At 39.5% G+C, this 22,902-nt stretch overlaps 1 protein-coding gene across 9 annotated transcripts in view; it reads left to right on the forward strand.

Moving 5' to 3' along the window:
* Positions 1-22,902, forward strand: part of RGS12 (regulator of G protein signaling 12) — a 152,296-nt gene that overhangs the window by 116,722 nt on the left and 12,672 nt on the right. For 4 of the 9 annotated variants that reach the window (XR_013545571.1, XM_020815397.3, XM_073001003.2 and 1 more), the window contains 3 exons: positions 6,161-6,231; positions 8,324-8,477; positions 16,424-17,026. Coding sequence is in view for 7 of the 9 variants with exons in the window: in XM_020815397.3 (XP_020671056.3) it covers positions 6,161-6,231; positions 8,324-8,477; positions 16,424-17,026 (828 nt within the window). In the remaining 2 variants the exon portion in view is untranslated. Of the gene's footprint in view, positions 1-6,160; positions 6,232-8,323; positions 8,478-16,423; positions 19,903-22,902 lie in introns of those variants that run through there. The other 5 variants (XM_073001004.2, XM_078394099.1, XM_073001005.2 and 2 more) reach the window with 3 other exon arrangements.

Consider the following 22,902-nt stretch of genomic DNA (forward strand, 5'->3'; position numbering starts at 1 on the left):
ACATTTTGTATGGAGGTTGGTGCTCTGTAAAATGAGTTTATTTATTTGACATTTGAAAGCATTTTATAGAGTTGTGTTGAGGATCAGTATTTTGATGGCTGAAGAACAGGATGAGGGGTGAGGGTATGTCTTGGCAACATTGGCATGATATGCAGGAATTAGGTACTGTTAGACTAAGTGTTGTGGGCATAGGGCTTGTAGAAAAATTAACTGTTTCAGGAAAAGGGACTTCAGACAACTGAAAACTATTCATCTTTCTAATAGTATTCGCTACCAAGAATACACAGGATGTCCCAATGGTCCTAGGTGAGCATTCTAGTTTGGCATATATGCCAGAGCTGTCTAGCCAGAAGAGACGATAGTTCCAGGATGTAAAAAAAGGTATTGGTATTTTTATTCAAAGATAAGATCCGAACACGTTTCGGCTAATATGCTTCAGCCTTCTTCAGGGGTTATAATGTAACAGATAAAACAGAAAAAGCTTACCTGTTACAAACTGTAACAATCACATTATTGTATTAATGCTTGTATAAAATGTTTTAAATTTTAAAATAATGTGTATATGTTGTCCCTTGTAAGTAAGAAGCTCACATATGTGCTTTTTCTGTTTTATCTATTACATTATAGCCCCTGAAGAAGGCTGAAAGTGTATTAGCCGAAACACATTGGACTCTTATCTTTGAATAAAAATACTGATACATTTTTTAACAACCTGGGACTATCGTCTCTCCTTGCTAGACAGCTTCAGTGGATATACCAGTCCTTTTTGTTCCATTTTAACTACTGCATATATAACAGAGACCTGCTTGGATAAGATGGGAGGGTTAATACCTCACCTTTTCCCATCGGGTAGGCCGTTGACAATAATATTAGAGATAACGTAAACATCCTAACACTAGGTGAATCACTAGCATATTGTTCCTGCGGATTCATCTGCACTTACTTAGCCTACTTGATCAAGTTCACCATTTTACATGTTTCAAATGTTTTTTTTTAAATAATGTGAATATAAACCTCATCCTCCTAGTTTTTGTTGTTTATACCAGTACATTTTAATTAATCCTTGTTTTTTTAATCACCATTACAAAATTTATTAATTATATTTGCCAGTCTTTCAGATCTTCTAACAACTTTATTGGTACTATCCTAAATTTTTTTAAAAGTAGGTAATTTTTCCTTTTACATATTGCTATCTTACCAAGCCATGATAATTCTGTTCTTCTTAACCTATTTAGTTTATCTTTAACTTCGTGCTTCAATGTATCAACATATACTTTTTTAAAAAATAATACTTTTTGTATTATTTATGCCTAAATACTTCATACCTTTACATATTTTATCTCAAATTTCCTTCTAATTATTTCTTCCTCATCTTTAGCATAATTAAACAATATCATTTCTGATTTCTGCCAATTTATCTGTAGACCTATCACCTCTTCAAATTCTTTCAGATGTAGTTTATCAAGGTCCATAACCCTCAATTGTTAATTGCTGTTAATAATGATTTTTAATAATGAATGTCAATGATGTGTCATCCACAAAACTAATCTTAATCTTGTCTTCACTACCTATACGTTTTATTAATTTATCCTGCCTAATAGTGTTCGCTAATATCTCTGAAACTACTGCAAATAATATCGTGGAAAGGATCCCTGTTTAAGAGCTCAACCTAGGTCTTTATTAGTACAGTGGTGCCTCTACGTGGGGCTACCTTTGAGATTGCTGCGGAAACTACAGGTGGTGCAGAATGCGGCGGCCAGACTACTCAGTGGGCTGAGAAGATACCAACATATCTCCCCCACTCTGGCCACATTGCATTGGCTGCCCATCCGATTCCGCATTGATTTCAAAGTGTTAACGCTTACTTACAAAGCCCTAAACGGTTTAGGACCTCGATACTTGGCGGAACGCCTTCTCCCACCTAGATCTACCCGTGTCACTCGCGCGAGCCAGGAGATAAGGTTGAGGAGCCTAACGCCAAGAGAGGCCCGAAAGGAAAAGACCAGAAACCGGGCCTTCTCGGCGGTGGCTCCTCGCCTTTGGAACAACTTGCCCCCTGAGATTCGCGCGGCTCCCTCGCTGGGCATTTTTAAGAAACAACTAAAAACATTGATGTATAGGCGGGCCTTCCCAACAGAAAACCCTTGATGATCTTTTTTTTCTTATTCTGTTCTTTATTTTTTTTATTTATTTACGTTTCTGCTGTAAAGTCTTAAAATTACATTGTTGTTTTTACTGTAAGCCGCCTAGAGTGGTCTAATATGATCAGATAGGCGGGATAGAAATAAAATAAATAAATAAATAAATAAATAAATAAATAAATAAATAAATAAATAAATAAATAATCCGTTCTGGATTAACCTTCGCTATAGCGAAACATCGCTGAACGGATCAAAAAAACCCAAATGGGCCGAAAACTCACCGTTCAGCGATGCTTCCTATGACCGGCAGCCATTTTCGCGTCCTCGTTAAGCGAGGGGAGGGCGCGAAAACGCTGCACGCGGCCATTTCGGGGCTTCCGGCGGCCATTTTGTCCATCTAACAGCTGATCGTCGGGGCTTCGTTTTGCGAAGATCAGTAAGCGAAACGCTTGCCGATCTTTGCAAAGCGAGTTTCGCCCTATCTAAACGACATTGAGCGATCGCATTAGCGATCCCAAAAAAGGGATCGCTATGCGATTTCGTCGTTGTACGGTGCGCTCGTTAAGCGAGGCACCACTGTACTGTAGAAGTGTTTTCCGAGTAGAGTTGATTTACCACATTTTTAAAATGATTCTCGTATCCTGATATATCAGCATTTTTAATATTGGCCATTCCACACAATCAGACACTTTGAATATATCCAGTGCCATAACTTATGCTTTCTGCTTCTGCTTTCACTTTTTGTTTATCAGTATTTTGTATTATGTTTAGTACTGTCCTAGTCAAATCTGCTGTTTGTCTCCCTACCATCAAATCACTAGCCTGATCATCTATACTAGAATAACTTTTACACACTAAAGAATAAAAAGTAAACTTCTTTTAATCTCCTTTCAGTTCTCTCCAAACATCTTTCATATCTGGTTGTTCTAGTTTTTTCGGGCTGTTTCACTGTGTTGTTTTTCCTACAAACAACCATCTGATCCCAGCCATTAAAGCCTTCAAGAATACATCTTTCATATCTCTTTTTCTTATCAGTTTACTTAATATTGTAATATTATTCTTTCTTTCACCCTTAGTAGTGTTTAATTTATCTTTATCCATTACTATATTAAAATCTCCTGCTATTATTACATATCCTTTCCTTGTACTTTCCAGTTCCTTGAATACCTCCACAAAAAATTAACGTGATTGTCATTTGGTGCATGTGTGTTAACTAAAATACAATTTTCTCCTCTCGTTTGTCCTTGTAACATCAAAAATATTCTTTTATCATCTTTCTTTAGTTTATTCAACTTAAATTCACACTTCTTAGAAATAACAGTTGTCACACCTCTTGACCTTGAATTCTCACACAATTTTTCATAAAATCCAGCCCTATATAGTTTTAGTTAATTTGCTCCTTTTTGTTTATGTGTTTCCTGTAGAAAAACAATATCTGCTTTATTTTTTGTGGGGGAATGTCCCTCCCCAAAGTTGCTAAACTGTTGGCTTAATCTACAGTAGTAGGGCAAACCCTCCTGGATGATGCCACAGCTGTTTCTGGGAGGGGCTACTGCCTATTCTTCTTCTTTGTTATATTGAAGAAAAGGAAGGCTAGGACTAATATACGGTTCATTCAGAACTATTAAAAAAGCAGATTTCAGAAGGTTTTTAAAAATGCTGGATGAGATCAGAAGTCAGAAATACTGAAAGGAGAATTTACTCTGGATAGGAATTTTTTAAAGGTGAGGTCCTGAAGTCTCAGTCAATTCCTGTGGAAAAAAAAGATTGGGAGTTAAAGGGGGCATAAATAGGCATAAACAGAAAATGGAAGTAGAAGGAAATCACCAAGGAAAAATACAAATGAGTACACAGTATTTGTAGAAGCAAATAAAAAGTATGCTGCTTATATACCACCCCATAGTGCTCAAAGCACTCTCTGGGCAGTTTATAATTTTTAAATTATACAGGCTACACATTCCCTGCCCACCCCCAGCAAGCTGGGTACCCATTTTACTGACCTAAGAAGGATGGAAGGCTGAGTGAACCTTGTCAAATCCTTTAGTACAGTGGTCCCCAGGCCGTGGACCGCTGCTGGGTCACGGACCGGCGGTTGGAGACCCCTGCTTTAGTATCAACACTGACCATGAGCAGCGTTTTGGCTGCAATACTACAGCTTAACCACTGCACTACGAGGCTGTAGAGAGAAGGTTAGGAAGGCTGAAATGCAGAAGGAGGTCAGATTCATGACATTAGAAATAACAAAAAGGATTTTTTTTTCAGCTATGCAAAAATCAGCCAGAAGAACAAGGAAGCATGGAAAAGAAGGAGCAATACTAGTTGACAAAGAGTGATGATACCAGTGTTAAATACCTACTTTGCCTCCATCATTTCCTGGAAGGAAAATGCTGTAATAGTGCAAAAAGAATAAAGGAATAGATGAGGGGGTGCTGCCTAAGATAGGAAAGGAGATGAAATGGGAACATGAAGTGAGCTGCATCCCAGAGTACTAAAGGAACTGGCAGATGTATATCTGGGTCTCTCTGCTTGTATTCTTTCAGAATTCTTGGAGAACAGATGAGGTGCCTAAAGAGTGGGAATGGGCAGATGTCATCCCCATCTGCAAAAATGGGGAAAAGGGGAATCCAGAGAGATATCAATGGGTCAACTGGACAATGATACAAAGACATTTTCTAACATATTAATTTATCAGCTTATTAAATATGCAGCTTTTGAGCACTTGGGGAGGAACACCACGGCATGGGTTTTTCAAAGGCAGGTCTTATCAAACTAATCTCAGAGTTGGTAATTAAAAGGAATAGTGTGGATATAGTGTTGTCTTGATTCACAAGTCTTTTGACAAAGGTTCCCCACAGAATTCCTGTGGACAAATTGATTAAATGTGGCCTAGGCAATACTATTGTTAATTTCATTTGTAGCTAGTTGTCAGATCGTGTTTGGCCTGGAGAAGAGATAACTGGGAGGTAATCTGGTTACCATCTTCGAGTACGAACTTGAAGGGCAAAGTATCTGTGGAAGATAGAGCAAACCTGTGTCCTGCCACTCCGGAGGGCGTATAATGGTGTATTCAAGTACAAGAAAGCAAATGTCAACTAAACATTAGGAGGAGCTTCCTGACAGTAATTGCTGTTCAGCAATGGAATGACCAATTTAGAAAGATTGTTGTCTCTTTTGGATGTCTTAGGTGTGGATTTTCTGCCTCAGCAGAATATTAGACTTGATAAGTCTTTAGATCCCTTCCAGCTCTACTATGATTCTGCAGAATTGTTGAATTAGGGTTATTAACATCTTAATTGAATCATTGGTTATGAAACAAGGGACCATTGATCCCTAATCACAAATTTTGATAAGGTCTATCAAAAATGATATTTGTTCAATCTCACATTTATTTTCTAGACACACCAAATATTTTGTAATGCATATTTTATTTGGGGTGATGGGTCCAACATGTATAAAAACTGTGAAGTTGAGGAAAATTATCTGTCCTAAAACATAAGCTCTCATCTAGCCATCCCAAGGAAACAGATAGCCACTCACCAATAACAGCCAGTAATTCTGTAATCATTTTACATAAATTTCCTAGCACAACACAATGGAAGCTTTTGATGAAAGTATAGTGGGTGTTAAGAAAACTCTCAGGATGCAGGCATATTATCCTACACCACTATTAATTTCTTGGCAACCAGTTTTCTACCATACCCCCCATGTGGCAGCATACAACTGAAAACTACTAGCTTCCAGTCTCCCATTGATAAATTAGGTTAAGAAATGCTTGCAGAAGTTTGCATTTGGAGAAAAGCCAACATCTGATCCAAGTGAAAACTGAGATTATTTGCATGCCCTTCCACCAGATTATATCTACTCTATAGTTTACAGTAGCTCAGTTATTGTACAATAGTCTTGTTGACAGCAAAGAACAAAGTCCTGTGAGACTTTTGGCATATGTATTACAGGGGGAAAGACCATTGTATTTTTAATATAATTATTAATATTGTCAACATCAACTTTGTCATTTACAGACCAGGGCAAGGGGACATCATTAAAGCATAGTCCAACAGGAACTTCTAATGCAGGAAATCAAGCATCCATAGTAAGTTGTCTTGAAATCACTTGTTACTCCAATTCTTCTCTAGCTGTGATGCAAAATTGGAAATTGTGATTGAAATGAATAACCTACGCGTTTAATTGCCTTCATTGAGTATTTTTTAATAGTCTATGTTAGTTTGTCTCCCTATGTGGGCTCTTCATTTTCTTGTTTTCACCAGTGCATCCCCATGAGTTATGTTTTTGCTTGTAATGTGTATTGTGTGATATAACCTGGACATTTGTTTCAAAAGGCCAAACTACATCTCAAATACAATTACATGCAATTCCCTCCCTTTCCCCCACCCCATGAAAACTAACAATCTGTGATGCTCCTGGAGCATCACAAAGGAAGAAAGGTATTTCCCGAGACATTTTCCAAATTGTTCACAGCCTTTTTTTTTTCTCCAGAGGGCTGGAAAATGACTAGAAGGGAAGTTGGGTACATAACCCTCACCTCACCTGCCCAGTATTGTGTTGAAAGTTATACTACAGCTTTTATGAGAGTAAAACTGATGATTTTCCTGTAATATTAGAGGGGTTCAGCTAAATCAATCAATCAAATAGTCAATCTAAAAATAACTAGCCAAACCCTAGTTTCAACCTTCAGGTGCCCACCTTCAGTCGCAGAGAAGTATTTGAGACCCAGCAGGGTACTTGAAGAATAGGTTGTTTGAACTACCCTGTTTCCCTGAAAAAAAGACCTAACCTCAAAATAAGGCCTAGTATGATTTTTCAGGATGCTCATAAAATAAGCCCTACCCCAAAAATAAGCCCCAGTTAAGTGAAACCCCACCCTCCATCATTGTGCAGCAACCAGAAGATGACATGATTGTATTTGAATAAATGTAGATTGTTGTACATGAAAAAAAAAAAACATCCCCTGAAAAGAAGGCCTAATGCGTTTTTTGGAGCAAAACTTAATGTAAGACCCTGTCTTATTTTTGGGGAAACACAGTATTTCCAAGGGAGTAAAAATGAGTAAGGGTCCAGTTATGCACAATAGAAAAGATGACTGAGAGATTTGGCCTGGAGCAGTTTTAATGTAGCTGAAATATAATGCCCCCGATGCAAAATACTACTACTACTACTACTACTACTACTACTACTACTACTACTACTACTACTACTAATAATAATAATAATAATAATAATAATAATAATAATAATAATAATAATAATAATAATAATAATAATAATAATAATAATAAAGTATTGCAGAAGCAGATCTCTTTGTTGATTGGACTACATATTCTGCATGTGCCTTACAAGTCCATTTGAAGGGCAGCATCAAGATGCTTAAATGCCCTTGTTTGCTTAATCTTACAGCCATTTATGGACCATTTATAGAGTTTTGATCTTTTTGGAAACAGCATAACCTTAGTTTTCTTATAGTTTATTTGGAGGCTTTCCTCTCAATTATAATATACCAGGACACACAGTGCTGTCTTTAAGCCAATAGATATCTGCGACAGTAATGCTGCATCATATATGTATGTATGACAACACTGATGGTTGTCCTCAGAGGGTGGAAATCTGTTTTACTGAGAGCCGGAACCAATGAGTTAATGTAAAAACTAAATAATAATGGGACTAATATACAAACTTGTTTAACTCCTTTATATGTAGGAACTTTACTAGACAGGTGACCCTCCAAATTTATAGTTATTTAGTTTTAGTGAACAGCAGTGATCTTCTAAGCAGGAAACACATCCAGTACTAACTATACCACTAGGAGGTTTTTAGTCATTTTATTTTTATGTTTATAGAGTGATCATAACACATTTCATGTATTTATGATTTGTTTGTATTTTGGATATTCGTCATTGGCCAGAAAAAGCATCTATCTATATATCTGTCTTATGGGAAATAGTACTGGGGAAAAGTTGCATTCAACTGCATATATATAGATATATAGTTTGTGGGTTTTTTTAATTGTTGGTATGTAGATACAACTTTCTGGTTTGTACATGTAATTCCTTCTTGTATTCATTAAAGATAATTGTTAATTTCAGCTTGGTTCACAAATCAAATGTTATTAAAATAATTTGTAATATTATGTAAATGTAAGTAGCCATTTAACTTTCCTTCTAATACAGGGAGAGGGAAGAGCTCTAGGAAAGTCTAATTCTATTAAAATAAGAGGAGAAAGTGGAAAAAACTCTAGGGATGTCCGTCTAGCAAAAAGAGAAGACTATATTGCACAGACTGGGGGAAAAAAGTGTCACAAAATTAATTTGGACGAAGCAGAGGGTATGTCACTTTTTTTAGTATATGCAGTAGTATTAGTTTTTGAGATGAACATAGCCTTTATGTAAACAGTTGCATTAATTTATTTTATTATTGCAGAAAACAGAGCTGAATTACACATTTCAGGAATATGTTGATGTTCCTACTAAATAAATCTAATCCACTTTGGAATTGCTTGTACTGGTAGATGAAAGTATTTGGAATGTATGTGAAAGAAATTAAAAACCCAAACAAAAGCTAAAGGCGGGAGAGGGGAGTTGATTTTATTTATTCACATTTCTCCCCAATTTCTTTGGTGTATATAAACCTCTTTACAATGGTACTGATATACAGAATATTTTTCTTCTGTGTTTATCTGCTGGTTGGCAGCACAGCTCCTTGCACAATCTTTAGGGTTATATAAATCCACCCTTACAGAAATCCAGAAAGATACTATAAATCAATTATGGACAATATCCAGAGACCTAGGGGCTGCACATGTCTGTCCCTGGACTCTGGAGGGCTGCTCCCAATGTTGTACACACCACACACATACACAAACAGAAATATTTTTCTCATTTTTTACTGAAAAGCTCTCCAGTGGTTACAGGGAGCAAGCTCACTTTTCTTGTTGCTCCTGAACGAAACTGGGCAAAATTCAGTTTTGAAAAAAGCAATTGTTGCTCCAAAACAGCTGGTACAGGGTAGAAAGTGGCAAAATTGCCTCCCCACCTGCCCCCCCTAAAATACACAAGGCAACTGTCTGAGCCAAAAAAAGTGTTTAAGAAAAAATGGACTGGGGGCAGCTGGGACAGAAGTGCTGGTATGTGAAGATGAGCCTTTGGGGGGTTTCATGCAGCCCATGGGCTCTCCTTTGCTCACCTATGCTATAAAACCTAAGCCATGGCAACATGCTTTCATGGTGTTTCAACAATGCAACCCAAGACTTGTTATCACAATTATTAATCTGTATCTGATCTTCAAACTTGTTTTCAGACGAAGCCCACATAGGTGGCAGCAGATTCAATTGTAGCCACTCCTCATGAACATGCATCCATTCAAATAACTCAGTAGACCCACTAAGCAGCTCTGTAACATGGTACGTGCAGAGAAACCCGCACCATCCCACTGTGATGTCTCTCATTGTAAGCTTACTAGGTGGGATGCAGCTGCATGGATGGGCTTCCTTTTCTCTTTCTAAAACTTTTTTTCTCCCAAAAATGTTAAGTAGGACAACAGGGCTTCTCAGAGACATTCTTATAATACTTGTATGCCATCAGGTCAATTCTGACTTATGGTGACCCTTTGCAGGGTCTTCTAGGTACAGAGTTCTCAGAAGTGGTTTACCATTCCCTTCTTCTGGGGGCATCCTGGGACTGCAGTTAGTCCAAGGCCACACAGCCTGGCTCTTCTTGGATGCACAGCAGAGAAATAAACTCCCAACCTCCAACTCTGCATGCAGGGACCTAACTTACTCTGGAAAAGTAAAAAATGTTGGCCATGATTGGCATTTTCTTTGAAGTGTAGCCGGCTCCATTGTCTGAGTTTCTTTTAAAAAAAGTTAAGGATGCCAGCACTAGTTCTCCAGTGCTTTTGCTCCCTTCTCACAAGTGCTCTCTCTCTCTCTCTCTCTCTCTGTGTGTGTGTGGTGGTTATTTACTTACCTGTGAAAATGTGTTATTCTGAAGGTTGTTATTCTTAGCACAGTGTTGAGATGACGTTTAGAAGAGGGAGACCGGTTTGAGGAAGAACCAGGTAGCTCCTACTTTTGCTTTTTTTTTACGCAAACTCCCTTCATCAGAAATCTCTTGCGAGAAAAGGGCAAAGGAGTTCACCCTCCATGCCTCACTGCTGTGACTTCTGCAGTATCTTATATAGATCTTTCCTTGCATATTCATCACATGCCGAGTCTTTATGTAGTCTGTGGATCCAGGTGTAAACTTCTGAAGGCTGTTTCCATCTGACCACTAGGCAGAATGAGATGTCCACTTCAGGCACTGCATGCTTTGCAACAGCAGCAGCCACACACTCTCAGCTACTTCTTTGTTCTTACTTGCTTTTGTTTTTACTGTCCACCTGAGACAACACCCTGTGGCAATGCTTGTTTGTTGTTAGGCTGAGTTGACTGGCAGTCTCACCGGTGCTCCTTCTACAGTACATGGCCAAAAGTGGGAGTGAAGATGTCCTGTGACTGAGGAAGCAGGCTCAGAGACCGCTAGCCCAGGCCACACATTCCAAAAAGCATGGCTCTGCTCATATGGAGCACACTGGCGGCACCACTGCTGTTCTGTAACATTTATTGTAGCATCTGGTTAATATTCAGAAGGATCTGTGCGGTGTTGGATGTTAAGAGTGTGTATGAATCAACCATGTGCCACCCCAAACAATCTTGCTGGTCTCCCAGTGGTGCCCCACATAGCGACGATAATCCATTCCGGATAAATCGTTGCTAGCCGGATTCATCGCTATACAGGGCAAAAAACCCCATAGGAACACATTAAACCCTGTTTAATGCGTTCCTATGGGGGGGGACTCACCGTTATGCGAAGATCCTCCATAGGGGCGGCCATTTTCGGTGCCTCTAAAGCGAGGCAACATAGCGGGCGGCCATTTTGGAACCGTCGATCAGCTGTGTGAAAATGGGGCCTTTGGGAGGACTGCGGGGGAGGGAACCCTCCCCAGCGGTCCTTCCTAAGCCACCGCCTGCATTTTCGCCCAGCTGAGCAGCGGCGGCGGCTTCGGAAGCTACCGGCGCTCAGCTGGGGGGAAAATCCGGCTAGGGCTTTGCGAGGACCGTGGGGAAGGGGTCCCCCGCGGTCCTTCCCAAGCCCTAGCTGGCATTTTCCCCCAGCTGAGCAGCGGTGGCTTCGGAAGCTCGCTGGGGGGTCTGGGCGAGGGGGAGGGAACAGCTGACAGGCGGGCCTTTGGGCTGCTCCCGGAGAAGCGCTTCGCCGCGAGCAGCCCAGAAGCCCGCCTGTCAGCTGTTCCAAAAAGTGGGCCTTTGGACTGCTTGCAGCGAAGCGCTTCTCCGGGAGCAGCCCAAGGGCTCGCCTTTTGGAACAGCTGACGGGTGGGCCCTTGGGCTGCTCCCGGAGAAGTGCTTCGCCGCGAGCAGCCCAAAGGCCGCCCGTCAGCTGTTCCAAAAAGTGAGCCTTTGGGCTGCTCATAGCGAAGCGCTTCTCCGAGAGCAGCCCAAGGGCTCGCCTTTTGGAACAGCTGATGGGCGGGCCTTTGTGATGATCATGGGGGAGTGCTCCCCCGCAATAATCACAAAGCGAATTTTCCCCATAGGGGCCATCGCAAAGCGATCGCTCTTGCGATGGCAAAAAGTCCATCGCAAAGCGATTTCACCGCTAAATGGAGCGATCGCTATACGAGGCACCACTGTAGCTGTTTGCTGGTGAAATATAAAGTCAAAGATATTGCATATTTCCATTCTGTTATGTATGATGTGTGTATGTCGTTTCTGTGTTTCATAGGAAACATCTAGTTTGAGGATAACAGCTATTTTGGGGGGAGTTTCCAGTTTCTTTAGCAGATCACTGTAGAATATTTGTCTAAAGGTGTAGCCTTAACAAAAGGCTGCTCAGCTCCCTAAGGCCTTACTCTCCTTTACAAGATGAGTCCTTGTAATCCAGCACCCTGATAATATGTCTTTATCGAAATTTCTGTTTTGCAAGATGGAGGAGAATAACTACTCAGTAATCAAATGAGTAGAAACCCATTGTGAGTATATTTCTCGGAAGCCCCACATAAGGCATTTTTTGCCTCAGAATGGTGTTTCATCCTAGGAAAAGGTGGTCAGAGCCCACTTCTAATTTCGCATTTCTATATGAGGAGCCATTTTAATTTCCCAACTAGCCCTGCTTAATGAACACAACTATTGGGTTGGCAGGAACTATTAAGAACCCACATTAGCTTAAATGTTTTAAGTTTCTTTCTCTCCTCATCTTTTCTCTCTCTAGCCTCTCCCCTTGCAACCAACATCAAAGAAATGAGAGATATCCCCAAAGCAAAATATGTGCACATGAGGAGGGGAGATACATATTTTCAGCTTGTGAATATCTACACTAGAGAGGATCCACCAAAAGTGTCCCAGAGAAAAGCAGATCTGTAATAGCTTTAAAAATACCTCTGTTAGAAGCAAATCAAAATAAGTGACTAAAATCCATAGTAACCACAGGCAGTGACAAGATCATTTGACCTAAATAAATCTGTTCAAAGCACATCTGTGGGTTTACATCAGGCAAACCCCTGAAAGTATCTTAGTATTACAACTAGGTAAATTATGTTGCCCTTCTGCCTCACTTCTGCTCCTCAGATCTTTATGAGAGTTCTGGTCATAATAGTTACCTTAAGTCTTTCTGGGACAATGAGATAGTATTAACAAAACAGCCTTTTGTTAAGACTGTACCTTCAGACAAATATTTTATAGTTATCTGGTAAAGAAATACAGTACATTTGAAAGTGGTTAAAGAACTGTTGGTTCTTTGTAAATCCGGACATCTCCACTGTGGAACTTCTGACATTACTGGGCTATCACTTCAGACACTCTGCCGATTTGCTGTGCTGGCTTGGACTTCTGGAAGTTGTAATCCAGAAACATCTAAAGTGCTAAGATTGGTAATGACTTTCATAGAAATAGTTGCAGGGACATCCTGTGGACTGTGATGGAGTGTCTTATCCCAAAATTTGGTGAGGCAGCCCCTCCTCTATTCACCAACCATCCAGGGGCAGTGTATGTCTGCCTCCCTTTCTGAGTGACATCATCCGTGGACCTCCCAGACTTCATAATTTCTAAACACTTCTTTGAAAAAAGATAGCTCAGAGGATGGTTTGCTTCAGAGCGGTGTGCTGTCCTCGGACATCTTCATATATGTGATCAGAAAATAGAAGTCATGGGCAGCTGGTGTGTTCAGCCATGTAGAAGAAAATAAAAAGGTAGGCTGAAGGTGATGATGAGTGTCTGAAGGGCTGGGAATGGGGTAATATCTTGTGAAGCAAGAAGAGATGGTACAGAGTGGAGGGGTGTTTTACCCGTGCTTTGGTTATGTTAAAGTACATATCTATATGTGGTATGTTAGCTGGTTTGTTTACTTGTTTTCGAGTGGTGTGTGTTTTGCATGTGTGTATGTGTTTGTCTTAGACTTTCCAGATCACCTTCTGGAAGTGGGTATTTTCTTCTGTATTATGGGAACAAATATATGATTTGGCATATGGGGCCAGGTAATTATTTTCTTAATTAGAAATGGGTATTTGCTTGGACTATTTTCAGTCATGAATAGCTTATTAACTACTGATTCAACAATTTATAGTTTATTTAACCTATAAATAAAATTGCATATGATTTCACTATAAATGCACCTCCATCACTACTGAGAAGAGTGCCTAACTTTCGTTAGACAGGCAAGGAAGGTATAAAACTCCTCTAGGAGGAGATTGGAGGATTCTACAGCAGCTTCTGGAACTGAAAAAGTCACCCTTATCTGAAAAAGAAAATACACCCTTTTTGAATTCTCTGGTTTTACACATCAGGACATAATAAAAATTATCTGGTCCTTAGCAGATCTGAAAGTTAAGTGCACCTCAGATGAACAACAAGACTCCGCCACGGTGACATTTTACACTGTCTCATGAGTTATTTAACAAAAACAAAGCCAAAATGAAGAAGCCATGTGTGAAAAACTGAGTACGCCCTTGGCATGACCCAGTCAAAGTCCAGACTTCTACCCAATTGTAATGTTGTGGCACGACCTGCAGAGAGCTGTGCATAAACAAATGCCCACAAACGTCAATAAACTGAAGCAGCATTGTAAATAAGAGGGGGTCAAAATTTCTCTACAATGAAGTGAGAGACTAATAAAGTCATATAGAAAATGATTACTTGACGTTAGTGCTGCTAGAGGAGGTTCTACAAGCTCTTGAATCATAAGAGGTACTTAGTTTTTTTACATATGGCTTCTCCATCTTGGCTTTATTTTTGTAAAAGAAATCATGACACAGTGTTATATGTCATGTGTTCTTCATCTGTTTACCTAATTTTCAGGCCTGCTAAGGACCAGATGATTTTTATTATGTCCTGATACATAAAACTATAGAATTCAAAGAAGGTGTACTTTCTTTTTCACATGACTGTATATAGTGCCTGGTTTTATTGTGTCTAGGCAGTGTGTCTAGAGTTGCAGCTCAGTATACTCATAATATAGAAAGATATGTTTCAGTTACATGGAATGCCTTGCACTCTCAATAACAAAACTAAGAAGCACACACAATACATAGCCAGACTGCCATAGTACCGTTCTGTTAATGAACCCAGCTCAAAGCAGGCAACATTTCGTCCTCTGTTACGCGGCTTGTTGTTATGCATTGTTATGTCACTTCTGACTTTTATTTATTTATTTATTTATTTATTTATTTATTTATTTATTTATTTATTTATTTATTATGGCATCTGTATGAATTAGTGACCTCCAAAAATGTCTATTGTTTCAAAATTTCATGACAATACATTATTGGTGCTTACATGCATACAGTATATTGCTAGTAAATAACTCTTTCTATTAAATAACCCAAATTGAAGGAACGTCAGGCAATTTAGCAGTACCATCATGATAATTCTGTGTGCTGACAGGACCTGCACACTAATCATACAGATTTTTCTGGGACAAGCCACTGGTGATTCTCACTGTCTCTCTTCCTCTCTCCCTACGTAAGGGATATCTTCATTCAGCACAACAGGAATAACCAAACCACTTGTGAGTTTAGAGGGGGCTGTCATCACTGTAGTTCAAGACCACAGAGTGAGACATATCAAAGGGATCTATTTTTAATATGCTAATACTTTAGCAGTTCTGTGCATTTGGAAGACTGTACAACTGACCCCAGTTGAGCAGGAGTCATTTATGCCATAACTTTTGGTGCTGTAGTTCACCTGCATTTCACAAAAGGAGGACTGTGGGGGAGTGCAAAGCAGCTTGGGGGCTGCTAGTCCACCAGTTCTGTGTATCTCACTCCTCAGTTAGCTAATATGTGCTTGACAATATTCAAAAGGAAAGGAGAAGGACATGGAAGTCAATTGACATGTTTCTACTAAACGGGTTTCCCCCCTCCCCCAAGTTACCTGTGGCAGAAGGCTGTCTCATTCTTGCCTTATATAATTCCAAGTAAGGGAAATGCTGTCTTTCCTACAAGGTACTACAAATGACAAATGTAGAATTAAAAGCTGGTATGTCAAGAAAACTCAAATATATACAGCCATTTAAACATCTGGGGTTCCAAGATTACTGTTGTCTTTTAACTCACATTAACTGGGATAATGACATGTTGGATAAAGTGCAAGATAGTTTATAGCTCCAATGAAAATCCCAGTGTCACATGACTAAAAGAGTGGTTGTGCAGAACCAAGGATGTTTCACCTGAACACCCAGAATAATGTTTTTTTTTAAAAAAAGGCAAAATAAAAATAAAATAAAATGAAACTAAATTTACATTTGTGTACTTGGGGGTAATCTCTTTATCAAATTGAATTCCAATATCACCCCAGAAGAAGTAAGTGTATATTCTTCTCTCACAAGGCCAGTCTTTGAAAACCAGAGCAAATCATTTTGTTGTATCACTGGAAGACTGTGCATGGCAAATGGTTGAAATTTGGAGAAATTGTTTAGTTGTGTGATGGTCAAAATATATACATTGACCTACATTATAGGCTTACTTCTGTGTGGATTGTACAAGAGAAAAGTGAAATTCTAGCATATGAAACTTAAGGTTACTTGTATTTATTTATATCATTTACAATACAGTAGAAGGAGTTTCTGATAAATGTATGAAATCTTGTTGCTCTTTTTTCAATGTTGTTAATAAATAACGGGAAGTAAAATGTATGCTTCTGACAAACATTAGTAAATAATAATGTGGTGTCATTGAATTTGAAACCTTAACTAAATAAGGTTATTTTGGGTTTTTTGCAACAGAATTTTTTGACCTCATATCCAAAGTACAAAGTAACAGAGCAGATGACCAGCGGGGACTGCTGAGGAAAGAAGACCTTGTGTTGCCAGATTTTCTTCATTTACCGCCTTCTGGGACAGACCTGTTTTCCTCTACGCCTGAAGGATCTAAAAGCTGCAGCAAGAGACTTGCGCATCCTGATGTCAAGTGTACACAACCTAGTGGCAAAATGGATTTCATCCAAAACAACAGTGAAGGCTCAGCTGTGAAAATTAATCTTTCAAAAAATAAACAGAAAACAGCTGCTCCGGCCACTTTTGTCAGCCAGAAGACTTCCAGTGGTCCATCGAGCAGCCCATTGTCTCCAGTTCTACCTTTGCAAGAGACCAATGTAAGGAAGAGGCAGTCAAAAGAACTGGAAAGTGAATTTGTGCAAACTATTGAGGATGAGAATATAGCAGAGTTGACTCTTATGGCCGAAGGGGACATTAATAGCCCAAACAGTACGTTACTGGCACCCACACCGCCCTCTTCAGACAAAAGCACTCTTGAAGAAGCCAAGCATCCACCTCCAGTTTTACTAACAGATAATCAGGAAAAACCTACCCATGAGAAATACAAATCAGGTATTTCCAAATTTTAATTGCCTTTCATATGTAGTGATTCCTCATTGCATTTGTTTCAATATTTATTGCCTCTATTCATATTGCAAATTTTATAAGATACAGAAGAATAACTGAGATCTGTTCCTATAGCAGGGGTAGGCCCAGTGTGGCCAGTGAGCTGTAGTTGGCTCGCAAAGGCTTTTGTGCACCCTTTCTTAGTTCACCCTGTTCCCCTAGCCAAATTTATTTTTCAGAGACAAAGCAGACTTTTCCTGCTTCCTTTACAGAGGATAGGCTGTCGCTCCCAAGTTGGCTCAGGCACTCAAAAATCCAAAAGTTGAACCTGAAAGTGGTTGCCGAGGCACTTCAAATTTTGTTCAGCTCCTCCCCCTCCCTTCCTGGGCTTGGTGCAGCCTGTAGTGACTACTAGGATGGAAAATTGGTCCCCAAGCCCACTAAAAGATGTCCATCTGTGTTCTGGAAATGGGAAGAATTATTTTTTTCCTGCACTACAGCTCCCAGAACACAAGTCAGGGTGGAAATGGGCCATGTTGTAGGGCAGTGGGCATTATTTTGAAATTTGCCACCCAAAAATCACCTGGTTTAGCAAATATTCTGGCCTACATAGTCTTGTCTGTATCCCACTCTGGCTCCAGCCTGTTCATACTGCAGACAGTAATTAAGCACAAGACCAGGAAGATGCACCAGTCACTTATAAATCTGCATTCTTATGGTCTTATTTTGATGCACAAGTGCAAGAATTACAGCATGAGTTTTCCTTTTCCTTTGTGTGCTGTCATTGTTAGAACAGAAGGTTTATTACTTTTTATATGTTGAAAATAAATATTCTTTCATTTGAAAAGGCCAAGTAAAAAGGAGTGTTTCCAAGGAAACCTCAAGGAAACATTTTTTAAGTGTGGGCAGTATTTGTCATTATTGCCTCAGCATATACCATAATCAAGTTTGGACAAGGTGACCACTAGGTTCTCACAGCGCTTCTGAAAGGCACAGTTGTGTTCCTCCTCCAAAGCATGTAATGACAGTTCTGTATGGCCTTCACATCTGAACATACATGCAAATACAGTAGATACCCCCCCATATCCACTGTGGATAGGTTCCAAGTGTCACTGTATATCCTGAAAACCATGAATAATAGCAAACACTAGAGAGCGAGAGCGAGTATAAAGCATGATATAGCTTTTTTTAAAAAAATTCACATGCATTACCATAGACTATGCTATACTGTATATTCTTCCCTAGCAAATATTCATAGCATGATCTCTGACTCCCTCTAGTGGCTGGCTCTGGTAGTACATGTGAAATAGTTTTTTCTGGATCTTTTTCTATTAATATTTTTAATATTTTTAGACCATGGATAAGTGAAACCATGGATACTGATCCCATGGATATGAGAGTCTCACTGTATTTTTATATTTTCAGACTGTGAATAGTGAAACCGCAGATACTGATCCTGCAGATATGAGAGTCCTACTATACCACATAGGGATTACAAAGTAACTTCTATGGACAAGGAAATACCTTTGTTTGGGACATGTCTCCACATCACATCATAAAGGCAAATGCTACAAACAGAGGGGTAGAGACCGATTTAATATTGAGACCTGAAGTATCAAAGTGTTAAGATGGAGAAAGGGAAGAGATGCAGACTGAAATGCATTAAGATGTACTAGAGTGACTTCCCTCTTTTCCAAAACAGCAATATCTAGTTTTACCAGATGTGTCCCCAGGGATTTTACTCAAATTTGTCCATTCGATTCCTCACTAGACAGTCATAGAGTTTTATATAGTATCATATATTTTATTATTGAAACTGCTTATTGATTTTTGATGAAGCAGGAGCTAATAAAATTGAATGCAAGTTGGCTAGTGTTGCCTAGTAGCTAAAGGGAAGACATTCCCCTCCCATTCCATCCTAATCATGCCCCTCGGAAATATCTTGCCTGATGGAGCGGTGTGGAAATCTCCAAAGCTTGTGGAAAAAAATCTGCACATATTATCATGTATCTTTGGGGCAGACCCCCCCACCCCCATGAAGAAGTGATCCTCTGTGCACTCTGAATAGCATACAACAATCAGCTTGTTCAGCTAGATTCTCTGCCAGACTCCACAGAAAGCCTGTAACTCTCGTGTGGATAGCAGGAAGATGGTGGGATGGGGGAGGCAAAGAAACCCCCCTTCCTGGGTTTCCTAATGAGTACTGTGCACTTCAAGGCTTCTGCACTTTGCCTTCCATATATGGCCCCAAAGGGATGGCCTCATTTTTCCTTATTCCAGAAATGTGTCAATAACTTGTATGATACAAATACATGCAGTCTGATTGTTATTTTTCCTAATTGCTTATCCATACTTATTTTGGGATTTGCACGTGTCTGTTACATGCTAACAATAGCCAAACTATTCTGTCCTGCTACTCTGAAATCCTAGGGAAAGAATTTGCCTTTTAAAACATTTTACCATGAAAATTATTGAGATTAAACCTTAAATGATCTTCAATTGATTATGTTCCTAGTACTATGTGAAGTGTAATCTTGCAGCCTAGGTATGTATGTTTGTATGTATCTATAATAATGTGTGTGTGGTTTGTGTACATGTGTGAGAGAGAATAGAGAAACTAAGAGAGAGAGAGATTTGTTAATGGGAGTTTTCAAGTCAGACTGTCCATTTTAAACTGAAGTCCATATATGAACATCAGCACTTAAATTTTTGAATTCACCTGTATTTAATGCATGTTGCATCTTTCTGTATAACCTTTGCACTCCAGCTTTTGCTGTTTCTATCTTCTGCTTTTATTCTATAGCTACCTTAATGTAGTTTACACATACATTTTGTATCTGAACTTATTCCTAAGTAAATAAACTCTGTTCTTAATTGTTTAACTTCTTATTTTATTTTTCTCATCTGAAAAGTATTTTATGTGCATAAACTAATCTCATTCTTCCATTCTGTAGTACCAACTGCATCTGAGTCATCCGTTTATACACACAGTAAATAAACATGGCACTCCTCTGCCTATTACAACTTCCCCTTTCATTTGAATGATGCAGCTGAGTTCTGGATTTAAGGCATTTGCACTATTACAAGCAAAGCAAACTTTGTTATCTCTTCACACCCTCCCAGTATTAACAGCCCAACCTCTGCAATTTTGTCCCCCTTTTCAGCTGCTGCTAAAAGTTTTTTAAGAAAAAGTTTTAACTTCTTTCTTCCTGCATCACAGTAACTATTTTGTTCTTCTGTCTTTCGTAACAATAGAGGGTGGACTTCAGGCTTGCCAGATATGCTTTCTTTTTCACCAGAACCCCAAGGTTCACCTACAAGAGCCAAACATGGAATTTGCACTGATCCAGTTTTCTATTACAGTGGACCCTCTACTTACAGAATTAATCCGTATTGGAACGGTGGCTGCAGGTCGAAAAGTCTGTAGGTCGAGGCTCCATTGACCTACAATGCATTGAAAACCGATTAATCCGTAACCATCCGTTTTTGTTCCGTTTTGGTTTTTTTCTGGTCTGTAGGTTGATTCTCCAGCTGCAAGTCAAATCTAAATTTTGCAGCCAGAGAAGTCTGTAACTCGAAAAGTCTGTAAGTCGAACCATCTGTAAGTCGAGGATCCACTGTACACCCCATAGTCTATACATTGCATACATGAATATGAATCAACATATGATTTACTACATATACTGTAAGGGATTCTAAAAGCTTTATGTAGACATCAAAATTTCAGTTGTTCATCAACTGGGAGTTAGAAATCTTTGCCAGTCTTCTGCAAATCACTCAGAGGCCTAACAGCAAAATCCAAATCTGTCTTCTGCTTTACAGAAACCTGTTCTATAAAATAAAATATGTTCAAAAAGTTAGAAAAGTTGGATCTCTACCCTTACTGGCTACTTCTAACAATGTGAGAACTGAGACTATGGCTTTTTATAAAGGTGAACATGTGCCCTCGCTGAAGGATACAAGGATACAATTTGTGCAGAAAGTGGCTATGTTAAGGCCACTATTTTTAAGACACTCTCCTTATTTTTTAAGGTACCCTCAATCTGAAGAATTGACTGACGGTATCTTGTCTTCTGTTCTTAGCTAGATTAGTGTCTTTGTTGATACAGGTTTCTTCCATGGCAACCAAACCAATTTTAGTTCCAAACCTTGGCCTAAAGCAGGATCACAATGACTTAAGATAATATTTTTTTTCCATAGAAACAGATTAAATTGATATATTCCAATCTGGTGTCAGAGGTTTGGTTTCCCAGATATAGAAACTGCACTTAAGCAAGGACAAGGTGAATGAGATCACATTGCTTTTCCTGGACCTCTGAGCAGCCTTTGATTTTACTGGCCATTGCATTCTTCTTGCAAGATTAGGGGTTGAGAGTAAAACACACTGATTGATCTTTTTGGAAAGTTATAGAAGGTAATACTGAGACACTGTTATTCCTCTGTTTGAGAGCTTACTTGTGGGATGTCTCAGGAGTCCATGCTGTCTCTTAGGCTGCTGTTCATCTAATGAATGGGGGTCATTCAAAGTACATTCATCAGTACATAGATGTTCACCTCTGATTCTCCTATCTGAAACAACTGGTACAAGCCTGGGGTCAGTAAGGGATTCAGTCCAGACAAAAACACATTTTTTGCAATAGACATTCTAATGATGTAAATGGATACCTTGGCTGAGGTCACAAGGAAAATGCTTAGGTTTCCAGCTGCCAAGTTTTCTCCTGAGGGCCGGAAGTATGTTCCAACAATTTTGGGTGATGTGTCACTATACCTTTCCATTAAATGTTTTCTAAACATTGTGCTACATGCTCTTATAACTTCTGAACTTAACTATTGCAAAGTGTAACCAGAAAGTAGTAAACAGAGAGTTTTACATAGAAATGTAATAAAGAAGCTCAAGATGAAATCCAGAAAGCCCACATCACCATATACAAAAAAAGAAAAAGAGAGAAAAAAAGAAGCAATATGACTGGCAAGAGAACTGCAGTGGTGAAAAGCATGATCTGTGCTATGTTGATTTTCTCCATTCAAGGATGTACTAAATCAACCCCCAGGTTGCAGACCAGTCCCAGTACCAGTTCCGGTCCGTGAAAGGACTAGGTCACCGGGACAGATGAGGTGAGTGGCAAGCAAAACTCCTCCTCCTGTCAGTGCACTCCTATTGGATTCTAATGTGACAGGAGGTGGAACTTCATTCCCTGCTGCCCTCCTGCTGTTGTTAGATCAGCTGTGCCTGTGGCATTAGAATGTAATAGGAGCCTGCGCTCCTATTAGGTTCTAAGCTGCTGCTGATCTAACAGGAGGCGGAGCTTCAATTACCGCTCACCTCCTGCTCGCTGCTCATCTTTCCTGGCACAATATATGTAATGAGTTTGGTTAAAAGCTACCCTCAGACAACCTACTGCATAACGAGTACCCCACCCCGGTCCTTGGGAGAATGGGCTTCAGCTAAACTGGCCCCTGCTGTCAAAAACATTGGGGACCACTGGTATACCTGCTGGAAGTGCAAGGTGGCAGACCCTTGGAAAAAAGAGGCATGCCTACCCGTGCATCAACTCATCAGGAAGATGAAGATTTCCAAAACAAAAACAGGATACGCTACTGGAAAGCATAAAGTATAATAAACTAAGGAGGTACAAGGCATGGCAGAACATGGAACAATTTTGAGCCATGAGGATAAGATAATCAGCCATCGTTCCAGGGCATCCCATCGCAATAACCTTGCCTTGCAAAGAATGTTAAAAAGGCAAGAAGTATATTTTTCAACAACAGTCCAAAAATACTAAAAAAAAAATAGAAAAATGCATAATCTTCTGGGGAGGATTATGTTCAGAACAAAAGAAAGAACACCTTCAAGGCCAAGATTCCAGGGACATAAAATTAAG

The sequence above is a fragment of the Pogona vitticeps genome, chromosome 5, assembly GCF_051106095.1.
Source record: "Pogona vitticeps strain Pit_001003342236 chromosome 5, PviZW2.1, whole genome shotgun sequence".
Classification (NCBI taxonomy): domain Eukaryota; kingdom Metazoa; phylum Chordata; class Lepidosauria; order Squamata; family Agamidae; genus Pogona; species Pogona vitticeps.